The sequence below is a fragment of the Andrographis paniculata genome, unplaced genomic scaffold (assembly GCF_009805555.1).
Source record: "Andrographis paniculata isolate CXL003 unplaced genomic scaffold, ASM980555v1 Contig52END, whole genome shotgun sequence".
Lineage (NCBI taxonomy): Eukaryota > Viridiplantae > Streptophyta > Magnoliopsida > Lamiales > Acanthaceae > Andrographis > Andrographis paniculata.
Window position 1 is genome coordinate 4,547,637 of NW_026137587.1, and position 22,373 is coordinate 4,570,009.

The window sequence follows — 22,373 nt, forward strand, 5'->3', positions numbered from 1 at the left end:
AAAAGAGTTCATTTTGTTTAAGCTATTGACCAGCAACTCGTGATCCATTTATCTAACTCGGCCACAGCTCTAATAAAAACGGAAAAAATTAAATAAAAGGAAATGTAGAAAAAGAAGATGATAAAATTCCAAAGCTCAAAACAACCACAAATCTGTCCAAAACACATACCGATAGAAAAAAAAAATTCAAACAAGAGGAAACCACCTAACATAGGAAAATGAAACCAAAGAAAACCCTTCAATGCAAATTAAAATCCATTGCATTGTAGAAACCCGACAACCAAACATAACTTAGATAGTCGTCGTGAGAATGTTGAGAGGAGTTGCTCATGTGGTTTTTGAACATCATAGGGAATTCCATGATGCATTGATCAATGGCGTGAACTACCTTAAAGTTCGGATGGTGATAGGTAATTCGAGAGTACTCTGGAAGAAGTTTAACGTATTCATAAGGGAGGAAGCCGGAGGTTCCATGAGTGAGGCATTTGGTCATGGGAAGATGTTCTTGGAAAATGGGATTGAATGAATGAGGTATGATTTTGGAGCTGAAATGAGAGTAGAAAACACAATCGAGCTTCTCCGGGGTTTGATTTCGGTCGGATGATGGGGATATGTCTCTTTGGTGGGTATGATTTTGTGGAACTTCTGTTGTAGCTTCAAAAATTAGGGTTTCAGTGAGGTTCGGAATGTTAAAAATGATTTGGGGTTCAACATCCATATGCTTATCGGTGAGAGTTAGGGCTAAATCTAAACCGTGGATCTTATTTGTTGTGGAAAGATCCATCGGCTTGGATGAGGCGTTGGTAAATGACCTGGAAAGAGGAAGAAGAAGATAAAGAAGTTAATATATATGATTTATTGCAAAAAAATAAATTATATACATTTTCATATTTAAATTGAATAGTATAATATAAAAAAAATTTACAAAGTTTGAAAGTATTCGATCTAATGATAATTTTTGAAAAATTATTGTAAAATAATTACAAGTGAAAGTTGATTCATCGAACTCTTCTCCAAAGCCAACAAACTTTCCTTTCACTAGAATACAAACAAAACTCATAGAATACATCGAAATCTCAAAAAAAAAAAAAAATCAAAATTTTGCAAATATAACCACATGAAAAGCAACTTCATTCTTCATTAATTTTCTTTTTCGACTAAAAGCTAAACTCTCAAAAATTAGAATTGAGTCATCTTTCCCTTCTTGCAGGTTGTCAAGAAAACACATCCCCGAATGTCGTAAAAAAAAAAAACCATTAAACATAAAAAAATGTATTGTCAAATGTAGATACTTGACAATTTAAACCGATATATAAAAAAATTTACAATTATCATTTGGATTTCAATTATCCAAATGAGATGAATGAACATAGAACAAATGAAACGAGATAATTAAAAGAGAAGACCTGCAGAAGATTTGATTGGAGAAGGCCATTGAAACACTACTCTTGTAGCTTGTTAGAATATGTACAAAGTTGTGCTTCCAGTGCACTCCTTATATAAACCATCGAAAGAGTCGTCACTGCATAATTATTACATCATTTCTTCATTTTTTTTTAAAAATAGAGAATATTTGCATTTAATTAATAATAATAAAAAAGAAAAATAAAATAATCACCTACTAACAACCTAATATAAATGTTGTCTTCTAGTACTGTAGGTAGAGTGGCAATGAAAAACTAGGGCTTGTGTGAATGCATAAAGGAAAAAAAAATTAAAATTAAAATAAAAATCACTTCACATAAACTTTATTTTTAATTTTGATTGTTTAATCATACCGACTTGTTTTCCAATTTATGTGTGGTTATATACTACAAACTATGCATTGATACTTAGTTTTTGAATTCCATCATTAGCATTAATTCTTTATTATTATTATTATTATTTTTTTTTTGGAAAAAAGGGGTCATATATGAATTTATTTGTTGATTTAGTTCATGCGATAGAAATGCATATAAACATTGAATTATAATCCAACAACAACAAAGAATTTAGGACATTATGAATAAGAAGAAAAAGAATAATTGTTCTAGATTTTTTTTTTTTAATAGCATTGTAGTTAACATATCAATAATGTTGAATTAATTTAGGCACTTTGTGAGGTTAGTATGACTATTAATTGATAATATGAAACCCAATTATTTTTATAAATTTAATATTTTTTAGGTATATTTTAATGCTTTATAATAATAGACAAAATAGATTGATTGCACTGGTAAATTTTATTATTTTTTTTATTACTTAGTTGACGGTTACTAGTACTCAATGAAGCTAACTAACTGAAAAATATTCACATTTTAAATGCTTAGGTACATTATAAATGCTTAACAACAACGACAACAACAACAATAATAATAATAATGATATTAATAATAAAAAATTATGCCCTCACTTAAATTTCTTTTTTAAAAAAATATTGGAAATAAATATTAAAGAAAAAAAATCTCCAATGTTGATATAGAAAGCCTATAGCATTATAGAAATAAATAAATAATGAAGAATAGTTCATCAAATTATTGATATCAACAAACTTTCCGTTTTTTAAAGGCATACAGACATTTGCATATATCATCATATGAAACATTTAAATAATAAAACTCAACAATATCTCTGTAGTAAACCAAACTTTTGCATATATCATCGTATGAGACATTTAAAACAAGTTCTTCAATTTTACTTATTTATTTTTCTAACTAAAGAGCTAAAACCTCAACTATAGAAGTGATATATATATATCTTCTCCTTTTTTAAGACGGTGAAAAAAATATATTTAAAAAGTCATAAATAAAAGGATATATCGAGCACGGAATATATATACATATATGTGTATATATAATCAAATTTAAGAACTTGTTTAATACTATGACATATGCAAAAGTTTTATTATTAGAGGAGATATTGAGTCTGTTCAATTTATATTTTTGGATGAATTATTTTTATGTTACGTTTATAAAATTATGTTGATAATATAAAATATGATATTTTCTATTGATTTTTTTTTCTGTGAATAATAAAGTATATATATATTATGTATATTGTGTTAATGCACGTATATATTTTAGTTTTAAATAATATTTATGACGCAGTGCCACGTAGAATAACAGTGTAAACAAACCCAATTTGTTGAGTTTTATAATTTTTGTTTGTATGCCTGTAAAAAAAATTGAAAGTTTGTTGACATTTAAGACAATAGTGTTTTTTTTTTTTTTTTCAAAATCAACCTTGGATATGTTTATTTATTAGTTAGTTAGTTAGTTATATATATACAAGTATTGAATTCGAGCATTAGTTTATTTTATTTTATGTATTTATTTATTTTATTACTGTTATTATACAATAATTTTTTTCATATTTTCATTTAAATTCTTTCAAGCTATTTTTTTTTTCTATAAATAAAATGATCCTTGGAGAGGCTTATATATGTCTTCTACATTTAATTAATTATTGGGAGACTATATTTTAAACCTATTATTAATATAAATAATTTCAAATCAATTAGAAGTTTCTTAATTTATAATAGATCAAAAACTAAAATTACTATTTCATTTCAAAATTGAAACACTTGCAATATATATATATATGTATGAATTGTTCAAATGATGGGTTGCATATTGATGAAAATAAAGATGAATTTTAATAGTTTAAATTTCAAGAGATAGGCTCTGTTTATTTAAAGTTTTGTGCAACTTTTTATTATACCATCCACGCGATAATTTTTAGTAAAAGTATATTATTTTTTATTAAAAAACATCATATTCAAAGCTAAAACGCAAAATATAAATTTTCAAGTAAACAAATCTAATAGATACAAACCATTAATTGTTATCCAACTTAGTATTTAATTTATATACTACATTAGATAAAATTTAAATTGAATATAGTTTTTTCAATGTGATATAAATAATTTTGATATAATATTTTGAATATAAAATTAATTTTTATTATAATATAAAAAATAACTATTTAATTTGAATGAATTGAGAATATACTTTATTGATTTTTGTATTGTGATGTCGGTTTATATTTTAAATATTGTTGTTGTTTTTATCTTTTTATCTTTTTTATTTTTTTGTACGAATTCGATTATAGTATATGTTGTATAGACTATTGTTACATAGTTCATATATTTGTTACTCCCGGATAATTTGGGCCTCGTAAAAGATAATTAACAATCCAACCCGAGAAAATAACATATTGGCCCAAAACTTGCTCACAATGAAATGTTCCATTTAGATAAGAAAACATTGGATAAATGAAAAGTTTATTATGAAATAATGGAGGAATTAAAGAAAACGTAGAAAGTAAATCTTTAACTATTTAAGAAAGTTTTAATTCATCCCTTCGTATCCTTTTCATTAAATTTTATTGCTTCATATTTTTTATTTTTTATTTTTATTTTTCTACAATTAAGACTTTATTTTTCCAGACTTAATTTTTACTTTCTTTATCATCTGTGCAGTCTGTTTGCATTGTGTTCAATTTCATTACATCAAATTATGTCCAAACTTGTTAATCGCGTTTGGCATCGTATAGATCCATCTATACGTTAATTTTTACTATAAGACTAGCTCGAATACTTTCTTAAATATACCGAAAAATTCAATTTACGTCAATTTTGATAAACCTAAATCTAATAGGTTGTCATCGACGAAAGTTCCATCCATGACAATATTATACTAATATATATACTCGTGGACAAGAATGGCTTCAGCCCCGGCCCATTCCACCTGATTTTATTAATAATTTTTTTTGTCTTTTTTTTTTCTCTCTCTATATATAGTACTTTATTTGTTCACCGTTAAGTTTTTTTATTGACTTTTGCATATAAATTAAAATAAATTAATATGTTATAAATATAGTGTAATAAAAAAATGTAATGCCTATTTTATCTTTGATATGAAGGTAAAAGTAATATAAAAAAATAAAAAATAAAAAATAAGGATATTTTTGTATTTAGTTTAAAATTACTTTTACCGTGAAAAAAGGAAATGAAAATTTTTGATTTGAACAAACTAAAATAATAACATAAGAAAAAACATTCTGTGACATTAGGGACAAAATTATATATGGATTGCGTTAGCTACGTAAACTTTAAGAACAACATATTTGTAACAAATATATTATTTTTTGTAGTGTTATTATTATTATTATTAAGTGTTAAAATGATTCACGTCCAATTGTTGGAAAAATTTATAAACCAAGTTTCATTATCCATATGAATAAATCGATTTTAGTAACAAAATAGTTATAATTAACACTCTTACTATAACTAAACTTCATTATAAAAATTATATAATATATATACAACCTACATGATTTATACAACATTTTCAATAGTACATACCAAATTTACTTATATTACAAAACAATTACATATACAACATTTTCAATAGTACATACCAAATTTACTTATATTACAAAACAATTACATAGCGTAACGCGTAAGAACACTACATATACGTGTCATAAATATGAAAAGCATACGTAGAATACTAAAACTAATTTCAACTCACCTAAAATTTGTAATAATTTAATACGACGATGGAATATTGAGTCAACATATATATATATATACATATATTATGAAAAAGATTGGAATGCTAATTATCACTAATTAATACCATGCTAATTAGTTCTAATAAGAAAATACAATATAAATATATAGTACGTACGAACAAAAAAAGTACTTTGGTAAATTTGTAAAATTATAACTAAAATTATTAACACGATACAAATGTAAAAGAAAATTTACAATATATACTAACAATCTACATCATCAAGCAAACGATATATAAATTATTAGGATGTACTTTCAAACTATATTTCATTTCTTGAAGAACAAATTAGCATAGTACTTATTAGCCATAGTTAGCACAAGTTATATTCTATTTCTTGATTAGAACAAATTATTATAGTACTTATCAGCCATAGTTAGCACCCTAATCTTTCATATAATATATGTATATATATATACATATATATGTTGCTTTGATATTGAATTGTCGTACTAAATTATTATGAATTTTAGGTGTTGAAATTAGTAATTAATATTATACATACATTTTTTATATTTACGACATATATAGTGTTTTAGACGTTATGTTGCATCATTATATTATGGCATAATCAGCTTTTAGGAAAACAACATGAGCAAGTGTTTAGGGCCCTAGTGCAAGAGGGTCCATAGTTTTAAAATTTAGCCCATTATTATTATTAGATGTGTAAAATTTAAATTAGATTTTTTTTTTTACAATTATCCAATTTAATTTTAATTTTAAAATTAAAACTTAATATATTTTTTTTTCTCTCTCCATCTCTCTTCTTCCTCAGCTGCACACAACACCCATTAAAATTTAATTTAAATTTATTTTTGTTTGTCTTTATTTGTACAACGATTTTGCAATGAAAAGTATATTTGGAGTTAATAATAATATAAATTATTATTATTATTATTATTATTATTATTATTACAATAATCAAGATATTATTTATTTTTCACTGATGATACACTTTTGTATTTATGCTTTTTCATTGAATATTTGATTAAAATTTTTTATTTTTATTTTTGTGAAGTTTATTATTATATTTACCGTTAATATTATGTTAAAAATAAATGTAATAATATTTTTATATGATTTATAATTTATTTTTTTGTTCGGGGCTCAAGAAAACTCTGTTATGGTGAGAGTGTTAATTATAATAATTCGTTACTAATATCGATTTATTCATATGGATAATGAAACTTGGTTTGTATAAAAGTATCCATTGAATTTTCTCCAACAATTGGACGTGATAAATTATTTTTACACTTCCACAAGATACATCTGCAATCTATTATTTAGACATGATGAAAAATACTTTGATATGTATCTTTTGATTTTGCTAAAATCACAAACATTGGAATATCTTCCCCATCTCATGGATTGTCGAAAAAACACATCCTCAGATGTCATAAACAAAAGGATACATTAAATACTAAAAAAAATAAAAATCAATAAAACAGATCTCTTGTAAAAAAATCTTACCTTTTGAAAATATCATCATATGAAGCAGGGTTTTCATTTTTTTATCAACAAAACACTAAAATAACCAACACTGGATTTGGGTTATCTTCCCCATCTTTTAGATTGTCGAAAAATATATCCTAAAAATATATCATAAACTTAAAGATATATCAATCATTCAATATATACATACATATATTTATTTATAACCTATGATGCAAAAAATCTCATAATCATCTAACTTTGCATAATCAGAATATATATATATATATATATTTAGAAAATGCACCACGAAAATATTTATATACATGATATATATAGTATTGTAATTGACATATCAATAATGTCGACTTTGGCACTTGAGGTGTGCGAATAATAATTGATAATATAAGAAATTAAAAATGCGAGGAAAATTCCGAGGGAATATTTCCCTAGCAATTTGTTACCTGGTAGTAATAAAAATGTTGCAAGTTCCCTCACAAAAAAGTTTCGGGGGAGATTACGGTGGATTTAGGGTCTCACAAATATTTTACGTCATCTAAGTACGACAAAATTATAAGACAAAATTTTGTCAAGGAAGTTGCCCACCGTAACTTCCACCGAAACTTTATTGCAAGGGAAGTTTTATGTTGGTTGGAATTTTATAACCTTAAGATTGCGTGGGGAATTTATTACATCGTAATTTCCTTCGCAAAAATGCTCTACAACATTCACTCTCAACTTTCGATCATTTTTTATTTTGGCAGTGGAAATTCATAAGAGTTTCTATAACTTTTTTTTTAGTGGATATATCAAAATGCATCCAACTGCTTTATACTACACAAAATAAATTTATCGCATTTATGACTTTTAATTAATTAATTTGTTGATGGTAACGGTAGAGTAATTGAAAAATATGCATACTTAAATGCTTAGGTATATTATAAATGCTTAGGTAGGTTAAACTTTATCTATCAACCTTACAAATTTTATTTATTCTGTTTTAATTAAAAAAATACAATTTTTGCAGTATTTTAACTCCAATTTACAATTATATTTTTTACTCTAGAAAGAATATTCTCTAAATATTCTATTTGCTCTATTATTTTGAACAATGATTTATATTTACAATTTCACTAATTTTTAAAAACTTAAAAAATAAATAAAAAGAACCAATATGTAGAATATATAAAATCTAAGAAATAAAATAAAATTTCAATGCAAAAAAATGATATTGCTACGTGCAACATAAAAATTGACATTATGCTGTAACAACGCAAAAAATTGGCGTAAAAGACAGTATCGGTTCGAGCAAGGCTCTAGGTTGAAACATATTTATTGATTATGATTATATTTTCATTTGACGAAATCTAGTATATTGAGTTAAAAGTATTAATGTGAAAAGTGCATTAATTTATTCAGAGGAGCTCCATATTAAAAATGATTATATGTTTATTATTGTTTAGTAATAACAATTTGTTTACTAGCTATGCTATTTTTTAAATATACTATGTATTAATGTATATTATAGAATATCAACAAAAAAAAAATATATTTTGGTACTTTGTTATAGAATACCAAAACAATAAATAGAATAAATAAAAATAATAATAACAAACTATTTATTATTGATTAAAATAAAAATAATAAAATTATAGATAGATAAAAAATTGTGTATTATAAATAGATCCTAGGAAATATCATTCAACACTCAAGTTTGGACTTAGCTAGGTCATCTAAAAGATAATAATTAGAAATAGATGGGATATCTTAGATTTTTTTTTTTCAATTAAGATTTTATTATTTTCCCTAAAGAATCAAAATGCAATTTAAAATTTTTATTTATATTAACTTAAACCATTATATACATACATGCTACATGACTACATAAATTACTCCCAAAACTCCCCTACAAATTACATTAACATTTCAAATTTGACGGGATTCATTTTTAACTTATGGTTGAGTCTTCCACGACGACGATATATCTCTGATGGCTTCTCCGACAGTCAAATAAATCCCTTCTAATCCGAATTCCGGCAACACGCCGGACTCATGGAGCTTCTCTGTTACGCTCCCCACCGGATTCGCCAACACGAGCTACACGAATTGCATCGAACATTAGTCCCAAAAACATATACACATCGAAATCAATCGATAAAAATAATTCTGATAAATGACCATTTCACCTAAATTCGCAAAAAAAATAAGCGTAAGTAATTATTATATAATCAATCAACAGTGTAATTCTCTACCTTGAGTGCTCGCTTCGCGAGCACCTTCCTAAGTTCGTTGATGGTGTCGATCCCACTCGTGTCTATCGCCGTGACCGCGGTCATGTCGAGGATCACGCACTTGATGTCGTCGCTATTGTTCGACGCAGCCAACTCTTCCTCTTCTCGAATCCACCTAATGATCCTGCGGTTTGCGCGATTATTGTGAATCTATCGAGTAAAATTAAATGCTATAAGATATTTCGATTGTGAAACTATACCTTTCTTGAAGATAATTAGCATTCGCGAAATAAATAGGCGCCTCGACCGCGATGATGAGAAAAGACGGGACCCTAATGGCTTCCTTATACCGGTCGAGGTTTTGATATATTCCGGTCCCGGGGATGTTACCAAGAACGAATGTATTAGGCCGCGTGACGTGCAACAAAATTTTGAAAACAGAGATACTAACGGCGATGGCGAGGCCAAGTGGGACAGAGATGAAAAGAACGCCGAGGAAGGAGCAGAGGCAGGCCACGAAATCAAGCTTGTCGACTTTCCAGAGCTTATAAGCTCCCCCGTAATCGATCAGCCCAACAACAGCCGTTATGATGATTGCGGCCAAGATGAGGTTCGGCGTGTAGTAGAAAAGCGGCATCAGAAACAGCAGCGTCACGAGCACGGTTGCAGCCATTACTATGTTTGACACGACTGTTTGCGCACCGGCGTTGTAATTCACAGCTGTCCGCGAGAATGATCCTGAAAAGGAGAGCGAAGTTAGCGAATTTGCGATGATTTTTTTTTTTTTTTTTGTGAGCATCGAGCTCACCGGTGGTGATGTAGCAAGAGGAGCAAGAGCCGGCCATGTTCATTAGCCCGATCGCCATCATCTCTTTGTTGCCGTCGACTTGGTAGTTCTTCAGAGCCGCAAATGTCCTCCCGACGGCGATCCCTTCCTATGGATTCGTCGCAACATGGGATTGAGTTATGTCATCAGGACATAAATGCAATGCAGAAAACGTCGATAGAATGCGACTTACTGTAAGAGAAAGTATCCCGGTGATGATGCCGGTTTTGATGGTGAGGCCGAGATACGGACCATTGAAGTGTAGCATGTTAGCCGACGTTGGATTCAGTCCCTTAGCCAAGTGTCCGATCTGCAAATAGCATTGTTGTTTAATTAGGCGTCTCCGCGATGCATTCGATGCAAAAATTCTTACACGTTTTACGGGTAAATTCTTACGGTTTGTATCCCCGGCGCGACGGATTTAAGGCAAACAACCAAAATTGTCGACATAACAACCGATGCTAATGGTGCAGCCGCAGCTATCCAGAAGAGCTTTGGTTTTCTCATGCTCTGTGCAATCATTCATCGATGAGATTTCCGGAGAATCCTTAACGGATTAAGAAGCATCGGATTTACAAAAATCGCTTACAATTTGCCTCGTCCCCAATAGAAGGATCAAGAACAAAACTCCGATGACGATGGTCTGCCAAGACCACTGCAGAGATAAAACAACCTCTGTGAGTCGAATGATGTTCGTTCTTATTACAGAGGATTTCGGCTAAAACTATTACCTCGTCGATGTGATGGAAAACCGAAGACAATACAGGAACAAGCTGCATCTTGTTGGTGAAATGAGAAATCCCGAGAAGGCCTTTCAGCTGCTGCAATGCAACAATTACAGCGGCGCCAGCCATGAACCCGACAAGCGTCGCCTTCGACAGGAAATCAATGACGAATCCTAATCTGTGCAGAAGGAAAAAACAAAACTTATTCCATTTTCGAGCAAACGACAGAATCATCAGTTAACTTCGTAACGCTTGCCGCAAAGAAAAAGCTGTTGAATGACAATTTCACCTAAATAGGTTCGATATAGTCGAAAAATGCAACATTAATTAGTGTACCTAAGAAATCCAAGAGATGCCTGAAACAATCCGGCGAAGAAAGTCGAAGTGAAGGCGAGTTTTAGGTAAAGAACAGGCTGGTGTGAGGCGGAGACAGCCTCGCCGAGCATCGTGCCCATCACGAGCGACGGGATGGAGACAGGGCCAACGGCGAGATGGCGAGAGCTCCCGAGCACCGCGTAAATCAGCGGCGGAACAAAGCTCGAGTCTACAACAAAACATAAAATGCATCGAACACTAATTTTATTCATCTAATCTAAATGAACAAAATTGAAGATGTTCTTGGCTCTTACAAAGTCCGATTATCGACGGCAGATTCGCAAGCTTGGCATAACTTATCCCCTGCATAAGAACAAAAGGAAATGAATCTCTGTTCAAACTCCGACATTATTAGGTAAGAAACAAACAGACCTGCGGAATTGCGAGGCTGGCAATGGTGAGGCCCGAAACGACGTCGGATTTGAGGAGTCGGAGGCTGTAATTTGGAGCCCAATCGAAAATTGGGAAGAAGCACTGCAGGGCGACGATCATTCTTTTCAGCCATGGCTGATTCTTGAACCGGTGGAACGGGTCCTCGGGGAAGAAGATCTCCGAGACGCGGCGGCGTAATTTCTCCGCCGTCGTGCGTGGCGGCGGCAGGGCGACTCTGTGCAACTTCAGATTAGACATTTCGATTGCGGTTTGTGAAGCCGATTCTTCCGTCGCCAGGAATTGGTCGAGTGTGTTGGAATTCATCGTTTCTGTTCAGAAATAAAATCAAAACCTCGATGGTTTATATATATATATATATATAACTGAAAGCGACGTTTGGCCCGGCATAGAATCCTCTATCTCGAATCTCACTATGCTACGTGTCGGCTGACGTGGTATGGAAGGCTGACGTGGAATAGAAAATAAAAATTAGTTTAGAATTTACTGAACAATAACAGTTATATTCAATGTTAAAATTTTTTGAGAATAATTAATTTATTGAAAAATTAACTATTGGTTGTTGGTTGTGATGCCGATTCTTTTATTGTTGAGACTCGACCGATTAAAATGCCGATTGTTTTTATCATTTTCATTCACCAAGAATATAAAAAAAAAAAAAAAAAATTGATTAAAAGAAGTTAATCATATATATTATATAGCGATGGGACTAGGATTGTACCAAGGAGCTAATTATGAAATTTATAAAATAATATATTCTATTTATAAATATAAAATAATTTAATATTTATTTATTGTTCAAAAAATTTATTATTCTAGTTATTATATTTGAAGAAGATAAATACAAACAACATATTACAATAATAATAATAATAATAATAATAATAATAGTTATATATTATAAATATTTATTTTTGTTATTTTTTATTCAGACAAACTATATAAATTTTAATTAAAAAAATTATATAATTTTTTAGTATTTTTTTGTTCATCCATTTTTTTCTATATTATATATATTTAAATAAGTAAAAGAAAAACTGGAGTGAAGTGGAGGTGGAAAGCAAAATATTTGCATAAGTAATTTTATAGTGTTAGCTGAGAGAAAATACATCAATCTGTAAATCACAATACATCAAAATTCTTATCAGGTCATATCCTCGGTAGAATTGGATTTGAAAAATTCCGTGCCAATTAAATAGAGGGTATTGAGAAAATATTCATATCACTCTTCGGGTTTTAGTCATCAACTTCTCTCTCACTAGAAATATCATAAAAACCAAATTAATAGACCATATTTTTTTATATACTAAAAAAAAGATAGGTATAAAAGTCTAAATGAATATTAATCTCAACTCACGGTGATAAAGTAAAAAACATTGTTCTTTCTACTCATTTGCTAATATATTATCCGAACATTCCAACATTATTACAATACACACTGTCACATCAACAATCATTGAACTATTTTATATATATATATATATAAAATCAAAGCCGACTCTTAACAGGCGTAACTTGAGTAATTGATTAGAGCTTCTACTTCTAGAGGGCTCATATTTTTTAAATTTCAGCTATTATTATATATTTTAAAATTTAATTTAAATTTTATCACATATTTTTCTTAATAGTTATCTAATTTAATTTTAATTCTAAAATTAAATTCTAACCATAATTTTTTTAAAATCAATGTCATCTTCCTTGCCTTTAGAATTCATAAATATTTTCAAAGCCTAAAATTATTATTAGATATATTAAAATTTAATTTAAATTTAATCTCATATTTTTTCAACAATTATCCAATCAAATTTTAATTCTAATAAACTCTAATCAATTTTTTTATTATTTTATATTTCTCGCATTTAGAATTTATAGTTATCATTATTTAGTTATTGACTTTACAATAGTCTAAGATATTGTAAAGTTTTATAATAGTCAAAATATGTATTACAAATTAGGCTCGCGGTCTACTTCTATACGAGTCTCCCTTACGGGACACATATATTATATTTATTGTATATATCTAAATATAATTTTTATTTTTTTAAAATATATTATTATATTGTTCGTTGATAGTATTTTGAAAAAATAAAATATTTTTTTTATAGAACCTATCATTTATTTTTGTTCTGGGTCCTGAGAAAGTTCGAGACGATTCTATTTGTAAATTAAAGATCAATGACAAATATAGTCTCCTTGGTATCGTCTGCATTGGCTGCAAAACATACAATTTCAATACCATTTTCATTAACTGATTCAAGAAAACTCTAATCAAGAGTAGAGTGATAATAATAATGTGGGAGAGTAAGGACTAACCCAAAAGTTGTCATGTTATCTGTGGCGGGGATATTCCGGAAAATTACAAACATATATACTCAATTATCACTTTTAATTGTTCTTTATTTATCTTGTTGAAAAAAATATATTCTATACATTTGCAAAAGTCGTTGTTTTTGTTATTTGACCGTACATGGACAGCCGTTTGTGAATATCACGCGGGGCCAAATGATAGAAATATATCGACTATTGCAAATGTGGACAAAAAATTGTGTTATTTTTAATAAACACAAAATTTGTACAAATTATATTTGATTTGAATTTAAAGCGGGTCCTATTATCTAAATGAGTCATTTGATTCTCCTTCCGGGTCGATTTGTTTTCCAACTTGGTTTTTTATGGCTTCTTTGATCCGAAGAGATTTGGTCTTCGGTTTGATTTTGCTGAACTTTGGAGAGCTTTGGTCTCCGTGCAGGCGATTTGATCACCAGCTTTGGATTTGATATCTTTTTTGGACGATATGAGACTTTGATCTTTGATTTGATTTTGGCGCCTTTTGGAAGGCTTTGGTCTCCGTGTTGACGATTTGACCATCAGCTTTGATTTGATGTCTTCTTTGGACGATCCGCAACTTTAATTTTTGGTTTGACTTTGCCGCTTTTGGAGGGCTTTGGTCTCCGTGTGGGTGATTTGATTGTTGGCTTTGGATTTGATGTCTTTTTTGGACGATCCGAGGCCTTGATCTTTGCTTTGACTTTGCCGTTTTTGGAGGACTTTGGTCTCCGTAGGCGATTTGATCATCAGCTTTGGATTTGTTGTTTTCTTTAGACGATCCGAGGCTTTGATCTTTGGTTTGCCTTCTCCGCCTTTTGAAGAGCTTCGGTCTCCGTGTGGACGATTCGATCGTCGGCTTTGGATTTGATGTCTTCTTTGGACGATCCGCGGCTTTGATCTTTGGCTTGCCCTTTCCGCTTTATGGAAAGCTTCGGTCACCGTGTGGGTTGTTTGATCATTGGCTTTGGATTTGATGTCTTCTTTGGACGATCCGCAGTTTTGATCTTTGAGGAGGTGGATTTGGTGCTCCATAACATTTTTTGTGGCGTGTCCCTTTGATTTTTGGATCGAAGAGAGCCGAGTTGTTGCTTTGGTGAAGAACGCAATGAACACTTCGAAGCTTTTAGAGGAACTTTCTAACCCTTCCTTTGGCTTTGAAGAATTCCTCAACGGCTTTGAGAGCTTTGATCCTTGAAGAGGTGGATTTGGTGCTCCATAACACTTTTGGCGACGTATCCCTTTGACTTTTGGATCGAAGAGGGCCTAGTTGATGCTTTATTGAAGAACGCGATGAACACCTCGAAGCTTTGAGATGAACTTTGTAGACCTTCCCTTGGCTTTGAAGAATTTCTCAACGGCTTTGAGAGCTTTGGTCCTTGAAGAGGTGGATTTGGTGCTCCATAACACTTTTGGCGGTGTGTCCCTTTGTCTTTTGGATCGAAGATGGCCTAGTTGATGCTTTGTTGAAGAACGCGACAAAAACATCTTGAAGCTTTGAGAGAAACTTTGGAGACCTTCCCTTAGTTTTGACGAATTCCTAAACGGCTTTGAGAGCTTTGATCCTTCCTCCGGCTTTGACATACGACGAAGAACGTTAACTCTATCGATTCGTCAACCAATATTTGATCATTTGTTCAAATCAATGACTTTCGATGAAGAATGCTTCGAAGGACACAAAAAACATGAAGAACAATACAGAGAGAGTCTAGAGACTTACCCATTTGCTTGAATCCTCGATGCAACTTCAGTGTCTCAAATGAACTGGCTATGACTCCTATTTATAGGGGACGGGTGGCTTCGGCTTCCTTTTTTAATGGTGCCACGTGACGCTTTTTAATTGGTCAATAGGAAGATTTTATAATATTTCCTTTTCCATCGGATGCTCTTTTCCATTCTTGACGGATTTGATTGTGCACCTTCCTTTCTTGCCAAGATCTTTATATCATTGCCCTTTTTCGGAAGATATTAATTTATATACTTCCTTTATTGAAAAGATTAATTAATTTTGCTGTCAAATTTATTATAGCTCAATTTATGCACGTAATATTTGTACACTATCTTCTATTTTAAGCAAATTTTTGCATTAATGATTGATATTTATTGTACAAAAAAATTAACATATGTGCATAATTAAATACCATATATTTATTTTATTGGAATTTTATTTTCTTTCAAAATACATGATATTTAATTGATTTTAGATATATATTTTTAGTGTCTATAACAAACATATAAAATATATTTTGTCAATGAGATAAATAAAAAATAAAAATGATAATTGACTATGAATGAAAGATATTTTTTTACAATTTTCTTGAAATAGCCACAGACTTTGATGGTGTTTGGCAAGCCTGCAAAGTAGAGAGAAGAATAAATTGATAAATGTAATTATTTGCAATGATGGAATCTTAATTACTGATAATTGATAGAAGAATTTAAAGAGCTTGAAATGGTTGAAAGAAAATTTCTAAAACAAATAAATAATGGATCTCCTTTTATTACAAAAACCCCTTAATATAAATAAAAATCATACATAATTTCCAAATATATTATCATAACTTAGTTTATAAATAAATTTAATCCATCTGGATATGCAAATTTTATTGTATCATCACCCAAATAAAATATTACTTTAATGTTCTCATTTTCTTATTTGGTAAAAAATATATATTTTTTATTTTTTATTATAAAAAAATAAAAATACACACCAGATTAAAATTTGTATTAAAAAATTTGAGCATATATTTTTATGACTAGGGGGTATAAAATAAGATAGATGTTGATATATATTGTATATATTTATATATATATCCTGCCTAATTTATCTCTTGTATAAATATTGTACTTTAATTGTAAACAATGAAAATATAGTTTATTCAATTAATTCTAACATGGTATCAGAGCCATGATTTTTCCCGACCAAATCGAAACAACCCACGCATTTCAGATCGCATCTTTCCGACCACCGGCGACTGTCACCGCCACCACCATCGTCTTCGCCGCCATGACACCGGCTGGACTCTGGAACAGATCGGCGAACGGTGGCGCGTGAGCCTCACATGCGCCTGACGAGATTTCCGGTCGGATGCCTCGCCGGCGCGTGGAGGCGCGTGCGGCGGCCATTGGCGGCGATCTTTGCACCATCGTGTTCGGAATTTAATTTCCTCCGCGATGGTATACTCACTTCTTCCGTTTGAGCAGTTTTTTGTATCCGTCTGATTTTCGTGTTTCGGTTTCGATTCGGTTTTGCTTGTGTTTCTGTCGTTTCGGCTTTCGGCTTGAGGTTTGAGATATTGTCTACCCTTGAATTTTTATGGAAAATATGAATGTCCATATTCCGATAAATGTTGTTCTGTCCGGAGATAATTACAGTTTGTGGGCACAATCGATGAAAAACTTTCTGATAGGTAGGAAATTATGGCGGATTGTTACGGGGGATATAGTTGCTCAAGTTGCTCCAGTTTCTATAGGAGAAGTTGCACCTACCGCCAAAGTTGTTGAATCTTATATTGAAAAATTGGAGGATTGAGACAGTAAGAACCATCAAATTTTCACTTGGTTGCGCAATACTTTCACTCCGGCAATACATGTGCAGCTTGCCCAATTTGAAACTGCCAAGGCAGCGTGGGATTTCTTGGCAGTCCGCTTCCGTGCTACTGGTTTGGCACACTATTATCAGTTATGGAGCACTCTCCATGATCTAAAACAGGAACCAGGACAATCTATTAACGACTTCCTTGCGCAAGTGCAACCCCTTTGGCATCGGTTGGATCAAAATGAGATCAATCCTGATCATCTTCGCCTCATTCAGGTCTTGATGGCTTTGCGTCCAGAGTATGAGGCAGTTCGTGTCTCTTTGTTACATCGGCACCCACTTTCTACCTTGGATGCAGCTATTCATGAGATTCTTTTTGAGGAAACTCGTCTCCACCTAGCCAAGGCTCATTTGCTTGATTTTGCTCTTGCGGTCACCGCCCGAACTCCTACTCAGAGTCGTTCCCATCGCTGCAAACGATGTCAGTCTTCTGATCATGACTTCGGTCATTGCCCCAAGGTGGAGTGTCACTACTGTCATGTTTTAGGCCATACCATACAATATTGCCCTACTAGGCCGTCTCGCTCTGGGAGTAGTAACTACAAGCCTCGGCATATTCGTGGACTTCCTCAGTCTAGTACCTCCTTTGTCACAGCCTCTGCCACGTCTGCGCCTGCGCCTCCTACGATTCAGGACCTGGAGCCTCTTCTTAAATATGTTCTATCTTCCAATACCGTCATGTTTACCACATCAAGTAACTCTCCTTGGTATTTTGATTCTGCCTGCAGTAATCATATGACCTATTATATACGCCTTATGACCTCTACATCCACCGCACCATCCCTACCTCCTATCCTTACTGCAAATGGTACCCATATGCGCATCACCCATACTGGACATACATCAACCTCGTCCTTATCCCTCCCCGACACATATTGTATTCCCCAATTAACCTTAAATCTGATTTCTGTTGGTCAATTGGTTGATTAAGGTCTCACAGTGATTTTTTCTTCTAATGGTGTGCAGGTTCAGGATGCGCAAATCGGAGGGACCATCGGGAAGGGCCAGAAGACGGGCCGCTTATTTGAACTTGAGTCACTCCAGCTCCCTCGTCCCTCCATCTCGGCTGCCACCACCTCTACACCATCTTGCCTTCAGTGGCATCATCGTCTCAGTCATTTGTCCTCCAATAAACTCAAGTCTTTGATTAGTCAGGATCGTTTGGGTTCTGTCAAGTTTGAGTCTTTTAATTGTGTGGATTGTTCGTTGGGAAAACAACATGCCTTGTTATTTCCTCATAGTACTTCCGTTGCGGATACACCGTTTTCATTAGGTCACTCGGATATTTGGGGACCTTCGCCCGCTGTGTCTATAAATGGTTCTCGTTATTTTGTAATTTTTATTGATGACTATTCTCGTTTTACATGGATTTACTTTCTGCGGCAGCGTTCTGAACTTCCATCTATTTATATGGACTTTGCTAAAATGATACATACCCAATTTTCCTCCACCATAAAAACTCTCCGTACAGATAATGCTCTTGAGTATACCGATTCCTCATTTCTTCGTTTCCTATCTGATCAGGGTACTGTTGTCCAACACTCCTGCCCATACACCTTTCCACAAAATGGTCGCGCCGAACGTAAACACCGACATATCCTCGATACAGTCCACACCCTTCTTTTATCTGCCTCTTGTCCAGATCGTTTTTGGGGGGAAGCCGCATTCACTGCTGTCCACACTATAAATCGTGTCCCTTCCTCTGTCATGGGTAATGTCAGTCCATTTGAAAGACTATTTAATCGTGCTCCTGATTATAGTCTTCTCCGCCCTTTCGGTTGTGTCAGTTTTGTCCTCCTCTCTCCTCATGAGCGTACTAAGTTAGAACCTCGTGCGCGTCTGTGTTGCTTCCTGGGATACGGGTTAGAACATAAGGGTTATCGTTGTTGGGATCCCATTTCCAATAGGCTACGTATTTCTCGTCATGTCACATTCTTGGAGAATACTAAATTCTCTACCTTGTCCCACTTTCGAGTCCCCTTTGATCGTTCGTCTCCGTTTTTTGCCTTGTCATCTCCACCTCTATTCCCCTCCGATGACACAGCCCTGTCCCCCGCTCTTGACGCTGTCCCGGTTGCGCCTCCTGAACCGACGCTGATACCCGAGCCTACTCCTACTCTCGACTCCGATACATCACCATCAACAGAGCCTGACACTACTTCGATCTCAGACCTTGATCCTGGCACTCGCCGTTCCACTCGGGTTAGTCACAGTCCTACTCACTTACTTAATTATCATTGTTTCTCTGCCACCTTGTCCCACCATGAGCTCAGGTCCTTTCGTGAGGCGTATGCGGATCCGTTGTGGCGGCAGGCTATGTCTGAGGAGTTGCAAGCTTTGGAGAAAACCCATACGTGGGATATAGTTGATTTTTCCTATGGCAATAAACCTATTGGCTGCAAGTGGGTATTCAGAATCAAAACTCACTCTGATGGATCCATCGAACGCTACAAGGCGCATTTGGTAGCCAAAGACTACACCCAGCAGTATGGTATAGACTATGAGAAGACATTTGCCCCGGTTGCTCGTCTCACATCTGTCCGCTGTCTTATCGCTATCGCTGCCGCTCGTCGGTGGTGCAATTGGCACATAAACAGCACACCCAAATATTCGCATGTGAGATATATTTGGTATTTTTCCAGAAACCAATTGAGTAGGGGAATAACAATGATAACTTGTCGGCCTTATTTTCACGAGGGTTGCTGCATGCAATATAGCATGTCCCCAACATGATACAGAAAGTTTAGACCTCATTAACAATGGTCTAGCAATTAATTGCAATCTTTTGATAAGGGATTCAGCCAGGCCATTTTGCGTATGTACATGGGGAACAGGATGTTCCACAGTAATCCCAATCGACATGCAATAATCATCAAATGTATGTGATGAGTATTCTCCAGCATTATCTAAACGTATTTTCTTTATCGGATGATCTGAAAATTGTGCTCGCAATTTAATTATTTGTGCAAGTAGTATAGCGAAAGCTAGATTGCGAGTAGATAACAGACATACGTGTGACCATCGCGTTGACGCGTCAATTAGTACCATAAAGTACTTGAAAGGTTCACACGGTGGATCTATTGGTCCACAAATATCATCTTGAATGCTTTTCAGAAAAGCTGGGGATTCAAATTTAACATTTGTTGGATATGGCCTGATTATTAACTTCCATTGGGAACATGCAGCATAGACAAATTCATTCGGACTCAAAATATTTTTCTTTTTCAATGAGTGACCATTTGAATTTTCAACAATTCGCCTCAGCATTACATTGCCAGGATGCCCAAGTTGATCGTGCCAAGTTTTAAATTCGTTAGTAGCCATTTGGTCTATTAGGTGATATGTTTCAATGGCACTGATTTTTTAGTAATATAAGCCGGAAGAAAATTATAGCAATTTTTTCTTTCACAATTCTCTTGCCATTCACAATCTGAGTTATCAGGAGATACTCATTTTCTTCCTCATTCAATGTTTCAATGTGATACCCGTTTTTCCAAATATCACTGAAGCTCAGTAAATTCCTTCGAGCTTTGCTCGAGAACAAGGCATTTTCAATTGCCATTTTTGTCCCTTTTGGAAGAAATAAAGTAGCTTTTCCTGAGCCTTCAATCATTTTTGATGCACCGCTGATAGTAACAATAGTGGTCTTTCTCATATTCAGATGGGATAAATAACATTTGTTTTTCAGAATTCTGTGAGTCGTAACACTGTCGATAAGGCAGATGTTGTCATCGGCTCCAAAATATTTGGCATCTATATCTTTGTAAGAAGGTAAAAATAATAAAAGACATGTATTAGTAACATAATCAAAATAGACTTATATTATAGGGGGTAATACAAAAAGGGGGCAGAAAACATCAAAATAACAAAAGAGATACAACAACATTTTATCATTTAACATCATCAGCTATGTCAAGCAGATCATCGGCATCCAGGCGCGTGATATTTTCATTCATCACATCATCAAATGTGTCATCGTGGGCAACGTGGTTTGTTTCGGCAGCAACTCTTCCCTGCCTTTCTTTTGAGGCCCAATACAGTTCAGCCAAGTGACTGGCTGTGCGACAAACATGGGCCCAATGACCTTTGATTCCACACCGGGTGCATTCCTCGTCATTGTTTCTGTTTCTCCCGGTGTTGAACCTCTGTTGAGTTCTGTATGGTCTTCTGTTATTATAACGCCGATTTGGCACATATTGAGGCCTATTTTGATAATTATTGTGACTGTATGAGTTTGTCCGGCCCCGTCCGCGATTCTAATTTCGATGATGATCAATTCTTTGATTTCTGACTTCCCCACGGCCACGCACCGGATTTGCCGGTTGTATTGCATTTTCCACTGGAAATGGATTTGCACCTGTCGGCCGAGATTCGTGATTTTTCAACAGCAATTCGTTATTTTGTTCGGCCAGCAAAAGACAGGTGATCAGTTCAGAATATTTCTGGAAGCCTTTTTCGTGATATTGCTGTTGCAAAACCATGTTAGAGACATGAAAAGTGGAGAAAGTTTTATCCATCATATCAGATTCAGATATATTTTCGCCACAGTGGCGTAGCTGTGATGTTATTTTGAACATTGCAGAATTATATTCTTGGACTGTTTTAAAGTCCTGAAGCCGTAGGCTTTGCCATTCGCTTCGTGCCCTTGGCAACAATGTCAGCCTCAAGTGATCGTATCTTTCTTTTAATCTCTCCCACAATTCAAGCGGGAATTCCAGCGTGACATACTGCATTTTTAGTGCCTCGTCAATGTAATGACACAAAAAGATCCTGGTCTTTGCACGATCTTGGCTCGGGGAGTTTTTATCCCGGGCAATGGTATTTTCCAAGCCCATTGAAGCTAGATGCATTTTAACATCGCGAGCCCATGCCATATAATTTTGGCCAGAAACGAAAAGTGGGAGAAAATCCTGTTTG

The 22,373-nt window shown here is 33.3% G+C and overlaps 1 protein-coding gene across 1 annotated transcript; it reads right to left on the reverse strand.

Moving 5' to 3' along the window:
• Positions 1–8,888: 8,888 nt before the first annotated feature.
• On the reverse strand, positions 8,889–11,811 carry LOC127254711 (probable sulfate transporter 3.4). Its single transcript, XM_051279960.1, has 11 exons — positions 11,516–11,811; positions 11,398–11,446; positions 11,105–11,312; positions 10,775–10,946; positions 10,633–10,698; positions 10,440–10,553; positions 10,237–10,353; positions 10,026–10,152; positions 9,478–9,955; positions 9,239–9,401; positions 8,889–9,083 (listed from the first exon to the last, which is right to left on the reverse strand). Exons 1-11 carry the CDS (start codon positions 11,771–11,773, stop codon positions 8,940–8,942), a joined length of 1,896 nt encoding a protein of 631 aa, XP_051135917.1. The 5' UTR covers positions 11,774–11,811; the 3' UTR covers positions 8,889–8,939.
• Between the last annotated feature and the right edge of the window lie 10,562 nt (positions 11,812–22,373).

Bases quoted from the DNA above. Each gene is read 5' to 3' on its own strand.
- LOC127254711 (XM_051279960.1), bottom strand. From the start codon at position 11,773: ATGTCTAATCTGAAGTTGCACAGAGTCGCCCTGCCGCCGCCACGCACG. The intron at 11,313-11,397 runs GTAAGAGCCAAG...GTTTTGTTGTAG, and splicing joins GCCGTCGATAATCGGACTTT to ACTCGAGCTTTGTTCCGCCG. The intron at 10,153-10,236 runs GTAAGTCGCATT...ACGAATCCATAG, and splicing joins CCGGGATACTTTCTCTTACA to GAAGGGATCGCCGTCGGGAG.